The sequence below is a fragment of the Bubalus kerabau genome, chromosome 9 (assembly GCF_029407905.1).
Source record: "Bubalus kerabau isolate K-KA32 ecotype Philippines breed swamp buffalo chromosome 9, PCC_UOA_SB_1v2, whole genome shotgun sequence".
In the NCBI taxonomy this organism is placed as follows: domain Eukaryota; kingdom Metazoa; phylum Chordata; class Mammalia; order Artiodactyla; family Bovidae; genus Bubalus; species Bubalus kerabau.
The window spans coordinates 77,751,734-77,772,618 of NC_073632.1; the positions used below are offsets into that span (position 1 = coordinate 77,751,734).

The 20,885-nt window shown below is 35.0% G+C and overlaps 1 protein-coding gene across 1 annotated transcript in view; it reads left to right on the plus strand.

Moving 5' to 3' along the window:
* ENPP3 (ectonucleotide pyrophosphatase/phosphodiesterase 3) overlaps positions 1 to 20,187 on the plus strand; it is a 100,956-nt gene extending 80,769 nt beyond the window's left edge. Inside the window, exons 21-25 of the mRNA XM_055535648.1 lie at positions 5,419 to 5,554; positions 8,029 to 8,106; positions 8,739 to 8,871; positions 10,528 to 10,684; positions 19,677 to 20,187. Coding sequence (XP_055391623.1) covers positions 5,419 to 5,554; positions 8,029 to 8,106; positions 8,739 to 8,871; positions 10,528 to 10,684; positions 19,677 to 19,847 — 675 coding nt within the window. The 3' untranslated portion in view covers positions 19,848 to 20,187. The remainder of the gene's footprint in view (positions 1 to 5,418; positions 5,555 to 8,028; positions 8,107 to 8,738; positions 8,872 to 10,527; positions 10,685 to 19,676) is intronic.
* Positions 20,188 to 20,885: the final 698 nt, after the last annotated feature.

Genomic DNA, 20,885 nt, shown 5'->3' on the forward strand with positions numbered 1-20,885 from the left:
TACAAAATTAAATTACTAGTGAAATTATAGACCCAGATGTGAACAGCAAACCCATATTTTCTCTTGTGTATATCTCTATGGCCTTAGGATAAGGAAGGAATTCTTAGTACATAAAATAACAACAAAAACAATTCAAAGGAAATTTATTAATTTACATTAATGTGTGGCAAAAACTAAGTTATGGATGGATTTGCATTACATATAAGAAACAAATGATGACCATAACAGGAGAAGGAAATGGCAACCACTCCAGTATTCTTGCCTAGGAAATCCCATGGACAGAGGAGCCTGGAAGGCTAGAGTCCGTGGGGTCACAAACAGCTGGACCTGACTTAGTGACTAAACCACCACCATAAGAAATAAGTGATGAGTATACGGAATAGTAATTAGGATCCAAAACAGGCAGTAAATTTCTGCCAATAAACAAGAGAATCACAAGCATCTTACTTAATAAATGGGCAAAAGATATGGACCAAGCAACTGAACTTCATTAACAATTAGGAAAAAATAAATAAAAGCAAAAATCAATCTGCCAAAAATCAACCCAAGCACTCATTCATGGCAGAAATGGTTTTATTTAATGCATTCCCCAGGACCATACAGCTGCCCAGTAAATGTTTACTGAGTGAATACACTGGATAAATTAATCCCAACTGTTATTTTTAAAGAGCTAAAGAGAAAGCAGTATTTCCAACCAAACTCCCAACCAGGAAGATAATCAGGAAGCTATTTTTGTAGAGAAAATTGGTATTTTAGATACAAAGACTCTGATGACAAACCCCTACTTATTACTGTTCTTGCTAAGGGTACAGATATTCCATCTCTTTTTATGGAAAGGAAGTGATCGGTGGTATCCAGTTTATTTACTCTTCTTGTTCCAATTCAAGATTTTTGGAGAAAAATAAGCATATTTTCCCACAACTAATTAAGGCTTTATGTGTCCTCAACACCAGCTCTCCTGCTGACAATGGTTTAATTGTGGCCAGTGGTAGACAAGCACTCATGTTGTTTTCCAATATGGACAAATATTTTACAAAGTTGCCTGAGTTCATATGTATGGTTAATGGTGACATCAATTTCTTAATAGGCACAGTGTTCATTTATTTGTGATTTTCATACAGTGAACATACTGTGAAGCATATTATGAAACAAATATGAAGTTATTCATTCCTTAAAATAATTTCTGTTGTTTTTGATTTTGAGAGGGGCAGTATGGCCACTTTTATTAGTCAGTTCTCTTTTGAAAAATCTAGGTACCTGGGATTATGTGGTGGTAAGGAGAATGTTTATGTTTCTAATACTTTCCCCTGCTGTCTTGCATTCCTGAATTTATATGAGCTTTAGCGGAAACCAGAGGCAGAGAGATTTTAAGTGGGCTCAGACTAGGAGTTTAGTACAATTCTTTTTTTGTTATTGTTATAAAACGAGCGTCTTTGTTACCCAAAGTTCCTGTCCTTTCACTGGTCCCACAGAACTGCTTGTGTATTTCTCCCTCCATGTGACAGGATGGAATTCTAGCAATTTTCTGCTTTCTAATTCAGAAATTACTCTGTTAGTATGTTGTGGTTCAAGATAATTACATACAAGGATGTTTTGAGATGCACATAAAAAATGTTGTAAATCAGCTCTGTGTTTGAAAAATCAGACTTTAAATAAGCACTTTTTGGAGTGTGGACCCAATTGGCTTGTGTTTTTAAGTTTTATGGAGCTTTTGTTTTTCTGTGGCTTTGGTGGGTTTTCTAATTGTTGTTGTTATTATCTCAGAAGAGTTTTGGGGAAGTAGTTGTGATTTGAAATCAAGGTCGTAGAGCAATTGCTTCAAAACTGTTAAGGTTGCTCAGACTGTATAAGGATTTTGCTTCTGTGCTTCCTCAGCAGGAAGATGTAAAGTGTTTGTTTTTCTTTGTTGCTAGGTAGAAAATTTAAAATAATAGCAAGAATTACAATTATTATTTAGCATATAGAATTCAGAAATTGAATATGAAGTCAAAAGGCTTTTTCAGAGAAGAAAATCTAGCACAGTTTGAAAGATATCTTCCCCTGCCTATATATAGGGAGGAGATATATATATATATATATATATATATATATATATACACACACACACACACACACATGTGTATACATATGTATATATTTCCAATGATGGAATTTTTACAAAGCCTTTTTTGTTTCTAAAGCTTGTTAGCACTGATATTATAAATTGTGACCCAAATATGTTGTGAGTCTTTAAAAACTAGGGACATTGTTGTGTATTGCAAAAGATTTTTTTGGAACTGTAATAAGTATTTTTCCCTATAGAAAAAAAGAAAAAATAACATGACCAGAAAAATAATTTTAAAATGTGTATAATTGTTATTCTTACCATAAAGCAAGACAGCAGTTCTTCCATCTTCTTATAAATATGTTTTAGCTTTGACATTCAGCCTACAGATAGGAGAGTTTATAATTTCAATAAAAATAATTTTATCCCTTTTTAAGTTCTGCTTTTTATTCATGCCCGACTAGAAATGAAAGTATCTTACTTTCTTGTCTGTGTTCATCATCTACTTCCCTTGAAGAATTTTGAGAGCTAGAGAGTTCAGATTTCATCTGAGTGTCTGAGTTCTATTTATTGTTTTCCTGACTTTCTATCCTCTGACTTAAAAAAACTTTAAGGAACTCAGAAAAGGTGGCAGGATGAAACATCAACTCACAATATTCTGCGTGTCTATATGGTTTACTGGGTTAGCTACAAGTCTCCCTGGTTTTCTCACTTTGCAACATCTTTTTTTTTGGCCATACCTAGTGGAATGGAGAACTTCCCTGACCAGAAATTGAACCCCTGCCCCCTGCAATGGAAGCATGAAGTCTTAACCATTGAACCACCAGGGAAGTCCCTATAACATCTTTATGTGCCCCTTTCTACCAAGTAAAGAAACCTGGTCATTCAGAATTGTTCATTATCTGTTTTTGAAAGAATATGAACAAATGCTTTTAGCATTCTAGTATCCATCACCAGAAGGACAATGAAATAAATGGTGAGAGTGGATATACTGTATCTAAAACAAATACCTTCATATTTCTTAATCTGCTGCTTGTATTGGTGGTTATATCACTGAGGAGCTTCCTAAGAAAGGAAGAAGGGAAGATATATATTTGAGACTTCATCTCAAATGTGCATCTCAAAATGTTTTTATTCTAAATAATATGCATAATTATGGAATAGCTTTAGAATTTTAGAAATATGTTTTCTTCAAAATTAATAAGATATTAGACTTCTAATGTTTTTATATGCTTCTCCCTTTTTTCTATCTCTTGTTTTTAATTCACTTTTTGAGAAATAGCTGCAATTTCATTTTCTAGAGCTTATTGAAAATTTTATTTCTGCTGTCATATTTTAAATCCCAAGAGCTCTTTCTGTTATCTCTTTCCTTTTAAAATGCTTTCTGCTCTTTCTTTATGATACCATATATACACTCATCTAAGAAGAGAGTTTTCTTCTACTCTCTGCATTGTCTGTTTTTCTTCTTGGTTTCTCTTCCCAACTCCATTGAATATATCTGATGGTCCTTGGCTGTCAGCTCATGTGTTAAGGGTGAGACACCAAGCTACAGGGCTGGGGCTTGCCAGCTGATAGGCTTCATTACAGATTAATTAGGAGCACCAGACATCTTGTTGGAGACTCTCAATTGTATCTAATTTTCTTTTCAGGCTGGTTTGTTTTCCAAAGATAGGACGCTTCTAATCTGAATCAACATACACAGGGACGATGAGACTGGAGGGAATCTTACCTTTCAGTACATAGATTTTTAAATTTAATTCCATTGCTGTGTAGGTGTGCTTTAGCCTGGTTGTCCTCCTGGTTCAACCTCTCCAGTGAGCAAACATTCTGTCTGGCCTCTTTCACAGACTTTCAACCTATCCTCTTCTTTCCAAATTTACACACATCCCCTGTCGTTAGGAGACTCCCAAGTTCTACGCTTCTGGTGTTCTACAGTAAGAATCAGCTTCTTTGGGCTTTCCCCAACCACAGGCTCTTTGTTGTCAATGTTCACTGGTTTACCAAGTCAAGGTTACAGTAGTAAACAAATATGTTTCTTTAACTTCCTGTTTCTTAAAAATTTTTATCACCTCTTATGTGTCTTTATCATTACTGTTCTTTTAGTAGGATTTCAGAAGGAAGCAAAGATAAATGTTTGTGTACAATCGAGTTGAGAAATGTTACTCAGCTTCTGTATAGTTTTTTCCAACTGGAGTACTGCAGTATCTTAAGGGTACTTTCTCCGCTTGTCCTTCCCCTCCTCATCTCCTATCTGCTCTATATCTCATCTTGGGGATAACACACAGTGTAACTTGCCTTTTCCTTTGTTAACTGATCTTGTCATTTTATTTATTTACCCCCAACTTTATTGAGATATAATTGACAAATAACATTGTGTAAGTTTATAATGTGTACAATGTGATGATTTGATATATGCCTATATTATAAAATAATCACCACATATGTTTTAGAGGTAGTTGTGATTTAGTCACTGAGTTGTGTCCACCTCTTGCAACCCCTTCGTTAGACACCATAGCTAATTTTTGCTTTTAACACAATATAGTGAATAGAGGAAGAGCATTCTAATTTTAATTTAATCGTCTCTTTTATAAATTGCAAAATAATTTTTTAAGAAATAAGTACGTAGTGGGCAATAGAGAGCTTATGAATCAAAATCTCTGAAAAATTTAAATGAATAGCAAAATGTTTATATACTCATAATTATATGCTAATCAAAATATGATTATATAATACTATATCACCTTAAGTACTTAGGTGGCACATTTATAGGATATCTGCTAGTAAATAAATTATTGTGTTATTCTTTAAATAAAGTTGCAAAGAAAACTAAAAAAAATTCTTATATTTCATAATCAATAAAGCATAGCTACAAATTTATTAAAGTTCCCAATTAAGTAAATGCATACAACTATAGCTTCTTTAAGTTAATCTTAGGTTAACTAGAAGTTCTTGTTCAATTGAAGAATACTGTTCTTAGTTCTATCTATATTTTTAAAATAAATTGTTTATATTTATTTTAAATTTTTAATTGCAAGCACAATATAAATTACCACCTAAAAGTTAGATCCCAAAAAGGATTTGGATTTTTAGCAGTAGCTCTCATTACTTCTCTGTACTCAGTTCAGGTTTTATTCTGCAAATAATCCTTTCCAAAGTGTATTTGATTTGCCCTCCCTGTGTCCCTAACCAGAAGGGAACCACAGAAGAAAACATTGCTGAAGACATCCATTTCCATCGCTTGCGTAGACCTGATTCACTAAGAAAATAGGAAAAGGTTAAATGAAAAACATTCTAGGGAAGTTACAAACCATATAAGGGGATGGGTGAGCCACACGTGGGCGTCATTTTTTTTCTTCTCTTCTCTCTTTCAACAGGGAGACACATCGCCTCTTCCTCCCACTGTCCCAGACTGTCTGCGGGCTGATGTCAGGGTGGCTCCTTCTGAGAGCCAGAATTGTTCCTTCTCTTTAGCAGACAAGAATATCACCCACGGCTTCCTCTATCCTCCTGGTTTGTATAACTCTTTTTTAGAGCAGCAGCTTAGAAAGCCCTCATCAGCTGGATGTGGGCATGTGCCTTAAACATATGCTCCCCACCAAAACTACCTGCTTGGGCTAAACTAGCTGCCCAGGAGGCTTCCAGTGGTTGTGGGCCAGCCTGGAGCTATAATAAAAACTAATAAATTTTGCACTGGGAACTACACATCAGCTCTGATCTGGCCCAGATGTTCAGAGAGTTCGGCAGGTTTAAGTTTAATTTTAAAACTGAAGTCTCTTTGGAGAAGGACACAAGCATCTAAAAAAACAATTTTTTCTCCTGATGACTGGCCAAGCTAAGGCTGGCATGGAGAATGCAGCTGTGCGTATGAAGACAAATTAGCCTGGAATTTGGGCCTTTTGGTCATGCTGTATACCCAACAGCTTTAAACTGCGGATTAAACAGCTGAATGAACTTGAAATATTTTTTCAGAAAGCTTTTCTCTTGGGAACATGCAAAAGCTAGTGTGATTTTTATAAAACTCAAATCTCTTCTCTGTTCAGCAAGGGTTGTCATTTCCTTAATTTTCTCAAGAGATTTTCAACAATTTTAACTTCTGGGAAAGGGTTTTCTCCAGATATTTGGCTTTGGTTTCCTGGAAGCCATAACCAAAGAGGTTACTTTAGAGATTTATAATTCAGAGATTCTGAAGCTTACAGTGGGGGAGAAAAGGCTCAATGAAAGCAAGTATCACACTGATGTAAAATTCCTAACAGAATTAGGATAATAAACTGATGTATCTTACTACAATCTCTAGAGACAATTAGAGCTCCATCAAATGTATGTAAACCCTAGGACAAATCTTAAATAGTTGCAACATCTGATCAACAAAAATTTTTAAATTCAGCCTTAAAATAGTGTCTGTTAAGCCTTAAGATACTGGTTGATTTATAAATGTTTGCCTTGATAAGGAAATGAAATTAAAAGCTAAACAGCTTGTCTCAAAAAATATTAAAGCTAGAATGAAACTCCCTTCTAATTTTCCATTACAAATTCTGTTAGCAGTTCCATTCTGGGCAAATTCTTATTTTTCTCTGAAAAGAAGATAATGTTTATTGACTTTCCAACTTTCAGAGTTTAATTTAAAAAGTAGAAAAGTCATAGAGGATCTGAGGACTGTGAACAGCATGTGAAATCTTAAAGAAAAAAGCCAAAATCTCTTGCTTCTCTTTGCCTTTCGGTGCCCATACATTGGCCTTTCAATAGAGTATTAGTTAAGGTAGCCAAGTGCAGTGTGAATGTAAATAGTGTTATCAGAAACACTCATAGGCTTGCAGGGATTTAAATCCTCTCAACATTTCACTGAGAGATGCTGAGACAAATGAAGCACAGAGGGACATAGCATATTGCCCAAGTGGGTCAGCTGTGGGCAGCAGAGCTGGGATTCCAACCCCAGGAGTCTGGGTCCAGAGTACACACACCCAGCGCACACTCTGCTAGACATCATGTCCATGAGTCTTCAAAGCCAATCATTGTGGTGCTGTCAGAAGTCTTCCTTGAGTTAAAACTCTCTTTCTTAAGAAAATTTTATTTTGGAATAGTTATTTATCCCAGCATTATTATCTTATGTATATTCAATAATGATGCTTTCCTATCAGTATTATATTTGCTTTAGAAACTGCTGTAACAAATTATCCACAGACTCAACGGCTTAAAGCAACAGAGCTTTATTTATTCTCTCAAAATTCTAGAGGCCAGAAGTCTGAAACCAGGGTGTCAACAGGGCCACATTCTCTTCACGGGAGAGAATCTAGGGGAGGATCCTTCTTTAGGTCTTCCAGCGTCTGGGGCTCCAGGTGTTACTTGGCTTGGAGCTGAATCAGTCAGTCTCTGCCTCCATCTTCACATGGCCTTCTCCTCCAAATCTCTCCTCTTTTCAACCCTCCTTTTCTTTATAAGGATACCAGTCACTAAAGGGCTTTTCTGGTGGCTCAGATGGTAAAGAATCTGCCTGCAAGGCAGCAGACCAGGGTTCAATCCTTGGGTCGGAAAGATACCCTGGAGAAGGAAATGCAACCCTCTCCAGTACTCTTGCCTGGGGAATTCCATGGGCAGAGGAGCCTGGTGGGCTACAATCCGTGGGTCCCAAAGAGTTGGGCACAAGTGAGCAACTAAACCATTCACTTTCTTTGTAAATTCAGTATAATCTTATCTTGAAGCCTTCATTTAATTACATTTGTGAAGACACTATTTTCCTACCTATCACCTTCTGAGGTGATGGGACGATAGGACATGGATATATCTTCTTGAGGGTCACCAACCATCTGCAAGGTATCAGATGCATAAGACTGCCTGAATTATGAATGACGTCTACCAGAGAGTGCTTTGTGACTCTGTGTTTTGTGTGTTAATTAAGTTACATTAATATGTAATAATAATAGGCCTATTATATAGAATGCTATATTTTCTTTTGTAGCTAGAGTTAATAAGATTTATTTGTTTTGCAGCAAACAATAGAACTTCCAATAGTCAATATGATGCTTTAATTACAAGTAATTTGGTCCCTATGTATGAAGCATTCAAAAGTAAGTATATACTTAGATTATTAATTTTGGTGACTCTTTGAACTTATGAACTAGACACATCCTTAACTGAAATTTGTTTCTGTTATTAGTCATTTTGTTCTTATGTTTTAAATATAGAAACAGGAAGGATATCTAACATAAATTCTTTTCACAAAAGAATTAATTAAAAGAGATAATTACAAAATAAAACTTTAAAAAATTGTATACATTTGTATTTATATATATATACAATTGTATATAATAATGCAAATGTATTATTTCTATACAAAATAAAATTTTTCTGACACTCACCATAAGTAAATGAAATGTGTTCGTCCCGAGTCATAATTAAAAAAGCAGTATATATGTTCTGACTATTGTTTAATACTGTCTCCAAAGCAATTCAGCCCTAGGAAGTCCTTTGGAGACATATTTAACAATAATTTCAAGACTGCAACTATATCAACAACAAAACCTACCATGGATGTGGCTGTTTAGTTTTTCTGCTTAGACTGTTTGCAGAATTCCTCAATGACCACTGACAAGTATTGAAGTAGAATTGGATGTTATTTAAATGTACCTGCTTATAATAGAAAATATTTCCATGTTCAATAAAGGTAAATATTTTAAGCACTTTATTCCTTTATTTTTAGCCATGTGGAATTACTTCCATAGTGTTCTCCTTGTAAAATATGCCATGGAAAGGAATGGAGTCAATGTGGTTAGTGGACCAATATTTGATTATGATTATGATGGCCATTTTGATGCTCCAGATGAAATTGCAGAGTAAGTAATTTGACACCAAATGGACATTTTGATTTAGCAATAGGGTATCATAAGGGGAAACCTAAATATTTTAAATTAAAACTCAGTATTCTATTATATAACATATTTATGTAGAGATATAATTATTGACTATTTTCAACTAGTCTATCAAAAGACTTCACAAAATTTTTATATGGTAAAGACTTAAACCAACAGGCAAAGAAAAAAATGTCCAGGAAAGGTTTAGCAAATTTTTTATTTGGAAAATTTCTAAACCAATGAGAAAGGAAAACAGTTTTGTCGCAGCTAAGGAAGTAGGGAATGCTCACTGTGCTATCAGAAAGTAGAGAACCAGTTCAGCAATAAATAAAAACAATCAAGAAGTGACTATTCAAAATATTGCCCAATAGTTCAAATAGTGGATGATTCATGAAAGTATCTCACAGGAGAGATTATAGGTGTCCTGTAGAAAACTAGTCCTGTTTATCTTTATAAACTTTATATTTACAACTGTCTGTGTAAACTAAGCTGTATATTTCTGTACTAAACCTGGTCATATAGATTGCTAGGAATTACCCCTGAATCCAGGACACAGGAACAGAGAGTTGAAGTGTCATCCATGATTTTTCTATTATCAAAATAGACTGTACTAAGCTATGGTAATGTCTAAGCCTGGACTATGTAAAGCAATGATCTCTACTTATACCTTCTAATAAGATAACATTTATGACCACTAAGTAAGCTTGTCACCTTTTAAATTTTGTTTGCCTTGTCCTTATGTCAGTGTTTATTGATCCTGTCTTTCTCCATTTAATAATTCTAGCAAATGCTTTGATAGCACTTTACTCCATGCTAGGTACGCTTCTAAGCATTTACAGATACTTTATTTAATCTGAAAAAGATCCTCATGTTAGATTCCATTAGCTCCCATTTAGAAAAAGAAACTGAAGCACAGAGAGGTTAAGAAACTTGTGTAAGTTCCACAGCTAAGTATTAAAGCCAGAACCCAGGCAGTCTAGCTCTGATTCTAAATCACAGTAACATAATTATACCAGTTATACCATACTTATTCCAGTTCATTTTCCTTTTAGTGGACTCACACTAATAGCTTACCTTTATTTTGCACTTGAAACTTTTAAAGGCACTTTTATATTTATTATCTGAGCCTAAAGAACTGTCAGATCAGCTGTATGAATTTATCCCTGTCTATGCTGTGAAAATGGTACCACAGGATCACTTCCGTGTTAAAGTTGAGGAAACTTAGGAAGTCATAGAATATTAGAGGATTAGTACACATCCAATGTCTAGTAGAAGTGTGCAGCTAGTCTTGGAATCCCAGATCCTTCATTCCCAGCCCCTGCTCTATTAGGAAACGTCACTAGAAGTATAAAGTCAACAAAACTAGGAGGCGGAATATCATGCTGTGCTTTTCTTTGTGTTCTAATATTTTCCATGATAGAATGATCAAGCTTGGACTTCTGTAAATCTTGATTCTGGCTCAATAAGGCTTAAAAATGTGTAATAAGATTCTATATTTTCTATTTATTTACTTTCTTCAGCTATAATTTTACCTTGGTGTTTCTTAAAAAAAAAATATATATATATATATATATATAGACACATAATCTTCAGAAGCAAAAGTATAATAACATCAAATGTTTTCAATTATGCTTTTAGCTATGCAGTCAACACCAGTGTTCCCATCCCAACACACTACTTCGTGGTGTTGACTAGTTGTAAAAACCAGAGCCAAACCCCTGATGCCTGCACTGGGTGGTTGGACGTCTTACCCTTTGTCATCCCTCATCGACCTACCAATGTGGAAAGTTGTCCCGTGAGTATGCTCCCAGGGAGGCCCTGGGCCCAGAGAAAATGATTCGTTAGAGCTCATCTGAGCTTTCAGAAAGTGGTTCTGACTACAGTACATATTTTAGGTGTTTCCTAGGTTAGAGTTGTATTAAATGTGACCTCATTTTTGAACTTTCCTTTAGACTACTGATCTCTATGTAATTAACATTAATTTAAACATGAATATTTAAATATTAATGTAAACATTCATATGCTTACATGAACATGTGTTTATATATGCTTGTCATATATATTTTGTTTAGATATATTTTACTCACATTCACTAATAAGGGAAGGGTTGTAGCTTATTAATCTTTTATTCTGAATGCATACCTTAAGGTTCTGTCCCAATGTTGGCACGAAATTAATGCTTCTCAAGTGACTATGTAAATATAAAAATTCCATCAACTTGAAACGTGAGGTCCAAAAATATATATATATATATTATGTATATATATATATTTTCCTAAATATATACATTATATTTACAAAATAAGTTGGTTCAAATGACATTCCTTGTTTAATATCATGTATTAGGCCACTTCAAAATCTTGTGGATCAAGGCAAATTACATGTAAATATTTACTTTGACTTCATATATGTTCTTCATAGAAAAAATATGCATCCTGGTAATTGGTCTTTACTGAAGTAATTCAAAAAATATATTGAATACCTTGTAACTACACAGTATCATGACAGATACTTTTTAGAATGCACCAGGGAGGAATATATTGTCTCTGCCCTCAAGGAGTTAATATATAACTTTGATATGTAAATTATATATGTAAATGGGATGCAGACACACTAATGGGTTAGTTGATCATATAAGAATTATTTTAAAAATTAGAAAGTAAGAGACACTACAAAGTTGGGATTCATTGCCAAATACTGTTTATAAGGATTTACTGTTTCAAATTCAAAACACATCTAGCTGGAATAATCAATAATGGTTACATAAACTGAGGTGGAAGTAAGGCCCTAAAAGATGGGCATTATTTGAACAGAGTGAAAAGATTAGAAAGACTTTTCCATGGAGATAATGAAGGGAGGGACTTGGTAACTGTCTGGATGCAACAGCCAAAGGAAAATGGAGAGTCAAAGCTGAATCAGAGATTTTAAATGTAGACAATTAGGAAAAAGGGAAGTTAGGAATGAGAATTATTTTGGCAGGTAGGTAGGATAATTAAGAGTAGGCACATCTGATTTGTAGAAATGGGCATTCATATGGAAAATCCCATGGGCTATTAGGGAAGGATTAAAGCTTAAGTTCTAGGCCAGGTTGAGATTCCTCTCTATTCTTTCAGGTACTGAACACGTAACTGCCTTCACCATGCTATGTACCCTGGGCAATACACAAATAAATCAGACATGAATTATAGCAAAAAAAAAAAAGGCTCATAGTCTAGCACTGAGAAGCCTAGTCAAATAGAGAAAAGAAAAATAAGTGGCACAAAGAGGGACAGGTAAAACTGTTGTAGGATCTCAAAGGAGAAATACTTTCTGGTAAGGAAATCAACATTCTAGTTGAGTCTTGAAGATAGGGTTTGAACTTGAGTGTTTGGTGGTTGCTTTCACTGACTAGAAATGGAGGGCAAAGGTCAGAGGCTAAGCAATGGATCACTCACAGTCCTAGAACCATGAAGAGTTTCCAAACAAGAAGCTATCAGGAGATGTTGTATAGTTGAAACTCTTCCTATTTGTCTTGTCAGAAGTTTATTTAGTTAAGACAAAGGGAAGCTATTATTATGCACTTCCTCTTCTAGTGGCAGACTTTGGTGACTAATACTCTTGGTGTGATACTCTTTTCCACTCAATCAGGAATAAATAGTTCTTTATCATAGAGGTTCTAGGTAGCCACTCATAATGGGTGTGCAAAGAAGAAATTATTTGCTATCCCTGGTTTAGGCCCTTATTACCTTCTATTAGGACCTTTTGAAAATGAATTTTAAGTAGTTTCATTGTCTCCTGTCCTTTTCACCTTTACTTCTGTATACCACGACCAAGTTCCTCATCTTAAAATTTAGCTTTTCATTACGAGTATTTTCTCATCTGCAAACTTTGATTATCTATCTACCCTGAATAAAAGTACTGTACAAAAACAGCAAAAATCCCTCAGCCTGTACTTAAGGCTTTTCACAATTTACCCTCAGTTGACTTTGCAGACCCAAGTTCCAGGCCAACTGAAGTTTTTGAAATTACTTGACCAGCGCTTAGTTTTCCCTACCTCCATGTCCTTGCTCATGAGCTTCTCTCTTCTAGAATGCCTTTCTTTGCTATCTGCTAAAAATCCCACCTACACTTCAAGGTGAAGCACAAATGGTACAAAACTTTTCCTGTGCATCCACAGGGGAGACGGTCTCAAAATTAATAAGGCATCATTTCTATTGACTAAGACATGAAGATCATTAAGCGGGACATATTCCAAGATTTTAAAGAATTGACAGGATAGTAATCAGGGCATGACATTGGATAAACAGAACTATGAGATGTAATATGATGAATATGAAACAAGCTATGATTATAAGAGAGGCTGTGACATAGATACATGTGACTGTCAATTTGATATGAAGGAGGGAAGAGACAGGATGATAAAGTCAGGTAACTGAAAATTTAGGTGTGACTGGCCAAGAAATACAGAAATGATCAGTTGTTTTATTAGGGATAAATTTGTTGTTTGTGGTCCTTCAATCGAGAAACTAGTTGAATACCTAAGAGGCTACAGTAGAGAATAGAATGCCAATGCCTGGGTTTTGGAGTTGAATATCTGAGTTCATTTACTGATTTGGCCTCTTTGGGGAAACAGCTGAGTGTCACTTTCCTCAAATGTATGAAACAATTCACCCCCTAATAATGTTGTTGTGAATACCAAAACAATCTGAAAAAAAAAAAAATAATGTTGTTGTGAAAATTAAATATTTCATATAGACTCCTAAAAATTCTCAATAAACAGTAAGCAAATGGGGGTCATTATAAATAAATCACATTTCATGAAGGAGTTACATTGTAAAGTCAATATAAAGTGAAATCTTGTATACAGATAAAATCACATAGAATCAAATCACCAAGAAAGTACAGTACCTACACAAGCTATACCTTGGAAAGAAAGTTAAAGTGTTAGTCACTCAGTTATGTCTGACTGTTTGCAACCCCATAGACTGTTGCCCACCAGGCTCATCTGTCCATGGAATTCTCCAGGCAAGAATACTGGAGTGGGTTGCCATTCTCTTCTCCAGAGGATCTTCCTGACCCAGGGATAGAACCTGGGTCTCCTGAATTGCAGACAGATTCTTTACTGTTTGAGTGATGTAGAATTTGCCAACACTTCCACTAGTATTAGAACAAGTAATTGTGCTTTAATTGTGCAATTGTGAAATAGTTAGCTTGCTTTAAGGGTCATACTATATGAAAATTCTGCATTTTTAAATATTCTAATCACTGAGTCTGTGGAGGTACTCACACTGCAAGAGGTTTGAGGCAACTGACACCATTTGTAGAAATGGTAGAGTCACAATTCCACCTCACACTTGATGTAGAGAACTTGATTCTTATTTTCTTTCTTCCTTTGTTTTCCCGTCATTTCTTCCCTCTTCCTTCTTTTTCTTTTTCCCCTTAACTTTGTATTATTAAATTCCTGTCAGATAAATGAGAATGTTGCTGTAAGTCCACGTGACCATCTGTGTTTTAACTTAGTATATGTTGGAAATGTAATTGTGTGTGTGCTTAGTAGTTCACGCATGCCCAGCTCTTCCCAATCCTGTGGACTATAGCCTGCCAGGCTTCTCTGTCCATGGAATTCTCCAGGCCAAATACTGGAGTGGGTTGCTATTCCCTTCTCTTGGGGATCTTCCCGACCCAGGGATTGAACCAAGGTCTCCTGCATTGTAGGCAGATTCTTTACCATCTGAGCTACCAGGGAAGCCTGGAAATGTAATCGGGGGTATACAATTGTACTGTAAATAAAATTGGGGATAAGACAATACAGGTATGGAACTTAGAGGAGATCAGAATTATAGAGATAGATTTTGTATTAAATCACAGGAGTGAAAGGAAATTGCCAAATAGAAGAAAGTAGAGAGAGGAGGCCCAAAGATCAGATGTCTGTTCTTCCAGGAGGGCAAACAACTGAAGTAAGCTTGAGGAAACAGAAGGCATCATTGAATAAGGGAGCAGAGCTATGAAAGATAAAGAAGGAACTTTCAGAACAGCTAAGCGAAAGGGCTACAAAAATTCCACTAAATTAGGTTATCCTCATCTAGATGGTTTCATTAGTGTGATGCCAGCAATGACCAGACTATAAGTGAATAAGGAAGCAGTTAGGAGAGAAAAACACTGAAACTGATATCACCTCAAAAAACTTACAAATTAAGTTTTATTTGGGGTGTATACAATATTTCTATTTATGTAATAGGTGTAATACATATAGATTAATAAATGGATTATATAAATGATCAAAAGCATATATTTAAATATGGTTCATAGAAACTCAATATACACAAGGCTTCTATTCCTTTGGGATGCATTGGTACAGCTAGAGCAGATGTCTACAGCTGAATTCTGTTTAGATTGTTGGTGCTGGTGAACTATCTGATATGAAATAGCTTGAGTATTACCCCTGCCTAGGTATAATTATGTTGTTCTTTAAGATCATTTCTTTTCAGTTTTACAAAAGATTGTCAGGTGTTCACTAAACATTCAGTTAGATGGATACCAAATAAGCCAGGATAAAATAGAACAATAAAAGCCAAATGGGAGAAAACTTTATGGGAAAAGTGATCAAAACCATTCAGTGTTGCTAAAATGTGAGAAAGTGAATTGAAATTCATTCAGTCATGTCCGACTCTTTGCCACCCCATGGATTATACAGTCCATGGAATTCTCCAGGCCAGAATACTGGACTGGGTAGCCTTTCGCTTCTCCAGGGGATCTTCTTGATCTAGGAATCGAACCAGGGTCTCCTGCATTGCAGGCAGATTCTTTACAAATTGAGCTATGGGGGAAGCCCTAAAGAATGAAGGCAGGAAGAAAAGACTGAATTTGATTCCCATTAGAAATATAAGTTAAAATTAGCGCATCACATATTTATTTAACAAACAATAACTCACCTCATGAATCTTACCTGGAAAAATACTTAAGAGGTTTGAAACAGTGATTTCCTCTTATACTTCCTCTGGCTCAAATAGTAGCTGCCTATTTTAAACTTGCATATTTAAAAAACAAGTGAACAAGTATGCTAAAGTTATGTAATACACCACATTAACAAATTGAAAAATAAAAGCCATATGATTATCTCAATAGATGCAGAGAAAGCCTTTGACAAAATTCAACATCCATTTATGATAAAAACTCTCCAGAAAGCAGGAATAGAAGGAACACACCTCAACATAATAAAAGCTATATATGACAAACCCACAGCAAACATTATCCTCAATGGTGAAAAATTGAAAGCATTTCCTCTAAAGTCAGGAACAAGACAAGGGTGCCCACTTTCACCATTACTATTCAACATAGTTTTGGAAGTCTTGGCCACAGCAATCAGAGCAGAAAAAGAAATAAAAGGAATCCAAATTGGAAAAGAAGAAGTAAAACTCTCACTATTTGCAGATGACATGATCCTCTACATAGAAAACCCTAAAGACTCCACCAGAAAATTACTGGAACTAATCAATGACTATAGTAAAGTTGCAGGATATAAAATCAACACCCAGAAATCCCTTGCATTCCTATACACTAATAATGAGAAAACAGAAAGAGAAATTAAGGAAACAATTCCATTCACCATTGCAACGGAAAGAATAAAATACTTAGGAATATATCTACCTAAAGAAACTAAAGACCTATATATAGAAAACTATAAAACACTGGTGAAAGAAATCAAAGAGGACACTAATAGATGGAGAAATATACCATGTTCATGGATTGGAAGAATCAATATAGTGAAAATGAGTATACTACCCAAAGCAATTTATAGATTCAATGCAATCCCTATCAAGCTACCAACGGTATTCTTCACAGAGCTAGAACAAATAATTTCACAATTTGTATGGAAATACAAAAACCTCGAATAGCCAAAGCGATCTTGAGAAAGAAGAATGGAACTGGAGGAATCAACCTACCTGACTTCAGGCTCTACTACAAAGCCACAGTTATCAAGACAGTATGGTACTGGCACAAAGACAGAAATATAGATCAATGGAACAAAATAGAAAGCCCAGAGATAAATCCACGCACATATGGACACCTTATCTTTGGCAAAGGAGGCAAGAATATACAATGGATTAAAGACAATCTCTTTAATAAGTGGTGCTGGGAACTCTGGTCAACCACTTGTAAAAGAATGAAACTAGAACACTTTCTAACACCATACACAAAAATAAACTCAAAATGGATTAAAGATCTCAACGTAAGACCAGAAACTATAAAACTCCTAGAGGAGAACATAGGCAAAACACTCTCTGACATACATTACAGCAGGATCCTCTATGACCCACCTCCCAGAATATTGGAAATAAAAGCAAAAATAAATAAATGGGACCTAATTAAACTTAAAAGCTTCTGCACATCAAAGGAAACTATTAGCAAGGTGAAAAGACAGCCTTCAGAATGGGAGAGAATAATAGCAAATGAAGCAACTGACAAACAACTAATCTCAAAAATATACAAGCAACTCCTACAGCTCAACTCCAGAAAAATAAATGACCCAATCAAAAAATGGGCCAAAGAACTAAATAGACATTTCTCCAAAGAAGACATCCAGATGGCTAACAAACACATGAAAAGATGTTCAACATCACTCATTATCAGAGAAATGCAAATCAAAACCACTATGAGGTACCATTTCACTCCAATCAGAATGGTTGCGATCCAAAAGTCTACAAGTAATAAATGCTGGAGAGGGTGTGGAGAAAAAGGAACCCTCTTACACTGTTGGTGGGAATGCAAACTAGTACAACCACTATGGAGAACAGTGTGGAGTTTCCTTAAAAAACTGAAAATAGAACTGCCTTATGATCCAGCAATCCCACTGCTGGGCATACACACTGAGGAAACCAGAAGGGAAAGAGACACGTGTACCCCAGTGTTCATTGCAGCACTGTTTATAATAGCCAGGACATGGAAGCAACCTAGATGTCCATCAGCAGATGAATGGATAAGAAAGCAGTGGTACATATACACAATGGAGTATTACTCAGCCATTAAAAAGAATACATTTGAATCAGTTCTAATGAGGTGGATGAAACTGGAGCCTATTATACAGAGTGAAGTAAGCCAGAAAGAAAAACACCAATACAGTATACTAATGCATATATATGGAATTTAGAAAGATGGTAACAATAACCCTGTGTACGAGACAGCAAAAGAGACACTGATGCATAGAACAGTCTTATGGACTTTGTGGGAGAGGGAGAGGGTGGGAAGATCTGGGAGAATGGCATTGAAACATGTAAAATATCATGTATGAAACGAGTTGCCAGTCCAGGTTCGATGCACGATACTGGATGCTTGGGGCTAGTGCACTGGGACGACCCAGAGGGATGGTATGGGGAGGGAGGAGGGAGGAGGGTTCAGGATGGGGAATACATGTTTACCTGTGGTGGATTCATTTTGATATTTGGCATAACTAATACAATTTTGTAAAGTTTAAAAATAAAATAAAATTAAAAAAAAATGAAAAGCCAAAAAAAAAAAAAAGTTAATTGAAAGTTATCCATGCAGACTCATCTAATTAACGAACTTGTAAACTTTCTTACTTTAAAAAATAGATAGAAATTTAGCAACTTCATATAACTGTCAGAAAAGTCAAAAATAAAGAATAAGGAATTTCATAGCAATCCATGGCTCCAAATTATTGAACTAACCCATATATATATATATATATATATATATGTACAGTATTTATGGTAAAATTTTTTTACTATGCTATTTATATTTTTTTCAATATACTATTTTTTATATTTAGTTAAAAACCTACTGAAAGTCAAATGGCCAAGAAATATCTGAAAAGACACTCAATAATACTCAGAGTAATAAACTTTAAATATGGATAAAGCACTATTTTGCAACATGGTTTGGCAAGGATATGGAGAAATGGGGATTATCCTCCACTGTCAGTGGAAGTGTAAATTGTTATATGCACTTTGAGGAGTGTTCAGTTCAGTTCAGTTTAGTCGCTCAGTTGTGTCCGACTCTTTGAGGAGTGTTAGGTTTACTATTTAGTAAAATTAAAGTTGCATATACTCTATGACCCAGCAATTTCATTTATATATCCTAGAAACTCATGTTCTTAAACATAGAAGACATGTGCCAATTTATTCATGACACTATTATTTATAATGCCAAAAATACTATCAATATGTCAATGAAAATATTAACTTAGCTGCCACAAACCATAGCTAAAGATAGATGATTTAACTAGATTTAGATATTTCACTATGAATAGATTACAAACATAAAATTGAATGAAAAAGTATAGAATCTCATTTATATCATTTATATAAGTTTGAAAACATAAATCAATGCTATATATTTTATATTGATGTTCAGTAAAAGTTAAAAAAACACAGACTGGATTTACACTGACTCATGACAATGATTTCCTCTGAGTAAGACTTGACTTCATCTTTAATGTTTCATTTCTTTAAAAAAGTTATATCTGAAGTAAATATAAAAGTGGTTCTACTTTATGGCAGTCTGTATTTGCTATTGTATAGTTTGTACTTTCGTTTTTCTTTTTATGTTAACATACAACAAAATTTAGCTCTATCAAATTAAGATTTAAGGCAATAAAAACCATAAGAACAAATATCAAATCAATGAGTTGGACATTTTAAGCTAATATAATGTATGTCAATATACCTCAGAAAAAAACAAGCAAACAAAAAAACCACAGGAAAAAGGGACAACTTCTAAGTAATAAAAGAATTTTCTGTTAATGAAAATCCATGCTCCAGGGGAAATAATCTTTTGCTTTTCTGTTTCAGGAAAATAAATCAGAATCTCTTTGGGTTGAAGAAAGATTCAATGTACATACCGCCCGCGTGCGTGATGTGGAACTTCTTACTGGACTTGACTTTTATCAGGAAAAAGCACAGCCTGTCTCTGAAATTTTGCAACTAAAGACATATTTGCCCGTATTTGAAACTGTTATTTAACTTAATATATAAAACAACTTTGGCAAATTGTGAATGATTTTTTTCCTGTTGAAGACCATAAAACAAAATGTTCTGTTTTCCTTAACTCTACTAAAAGCTGTATTGTGTAATTTTAATTATTCCTTTCTTTTTTTCATTTCTATAAAAATATAATGTTTTAAAGTTACACAGTTTGCACACACTGTGCTACATTATTCCTTCCTTATTATCTCATTTATAATCCTTGGCTATCTTTTTCTTCCCAACATTATCTAAATAGAAAGCAGAGTATGAGAAGTAGGTCTCACTTTTGAACCAAATCAATTCTACATCAGTTTTGTTATAAAACTTTTTACACTTAGCAATCAGGCAATATATATTAAAGTAAAAAAAATACACATTGCCTTCATTCAATAATTTCATTTGTAAAAGTGGTGCCAACAGATATACTTTGCACAAATGCATGAAAGTATCATCTTTTACGAAGACCAAGTGGTAGTGATGGTTAAGTTGTTAAGTCATGTCCAACTCTTGTGACCTCATGGACAGTAGCCCTCCTGGCTCCTATGTCCATGAGATTTCCCAAGCAAAAATACTGGAGTGGCTTGCCATTTCCTTCTCCATACAAAGACCAGAAAATAACCTAAAAGTCTTGTTGAGCAAATTATGTTCATGCATGCTAAGTTGATTCAGTTGTGTCCGACTGTATGTGACACTATAGACTAGCCCATCAGGCTTTTCTGTCCATGGGATTCTGCAGGCAAGAATACTGGAGTGGGTTGCCATTTTCTACTCCAGGGGATCTTCCCAACCCAGGGAATGAACTCGCATCTCATGTTTTCTGCATTGACAGGCGAGTTCTTTATTTTGCCATTAGCACCATGTGAGCTAATGGTAAGCCCAGGTGAGCAAATTATGGAGTTTATTTAAACAAACAATGGAATGTGATTCCACTGCTCTAAACAAAGAAGTTGGTCTATATATTGAAGACGGTATGGCTATTGTTAAATGAAGAGCAAAGAGTGGTAGAATAGTAATGTATAGTATGCTACCATTTTT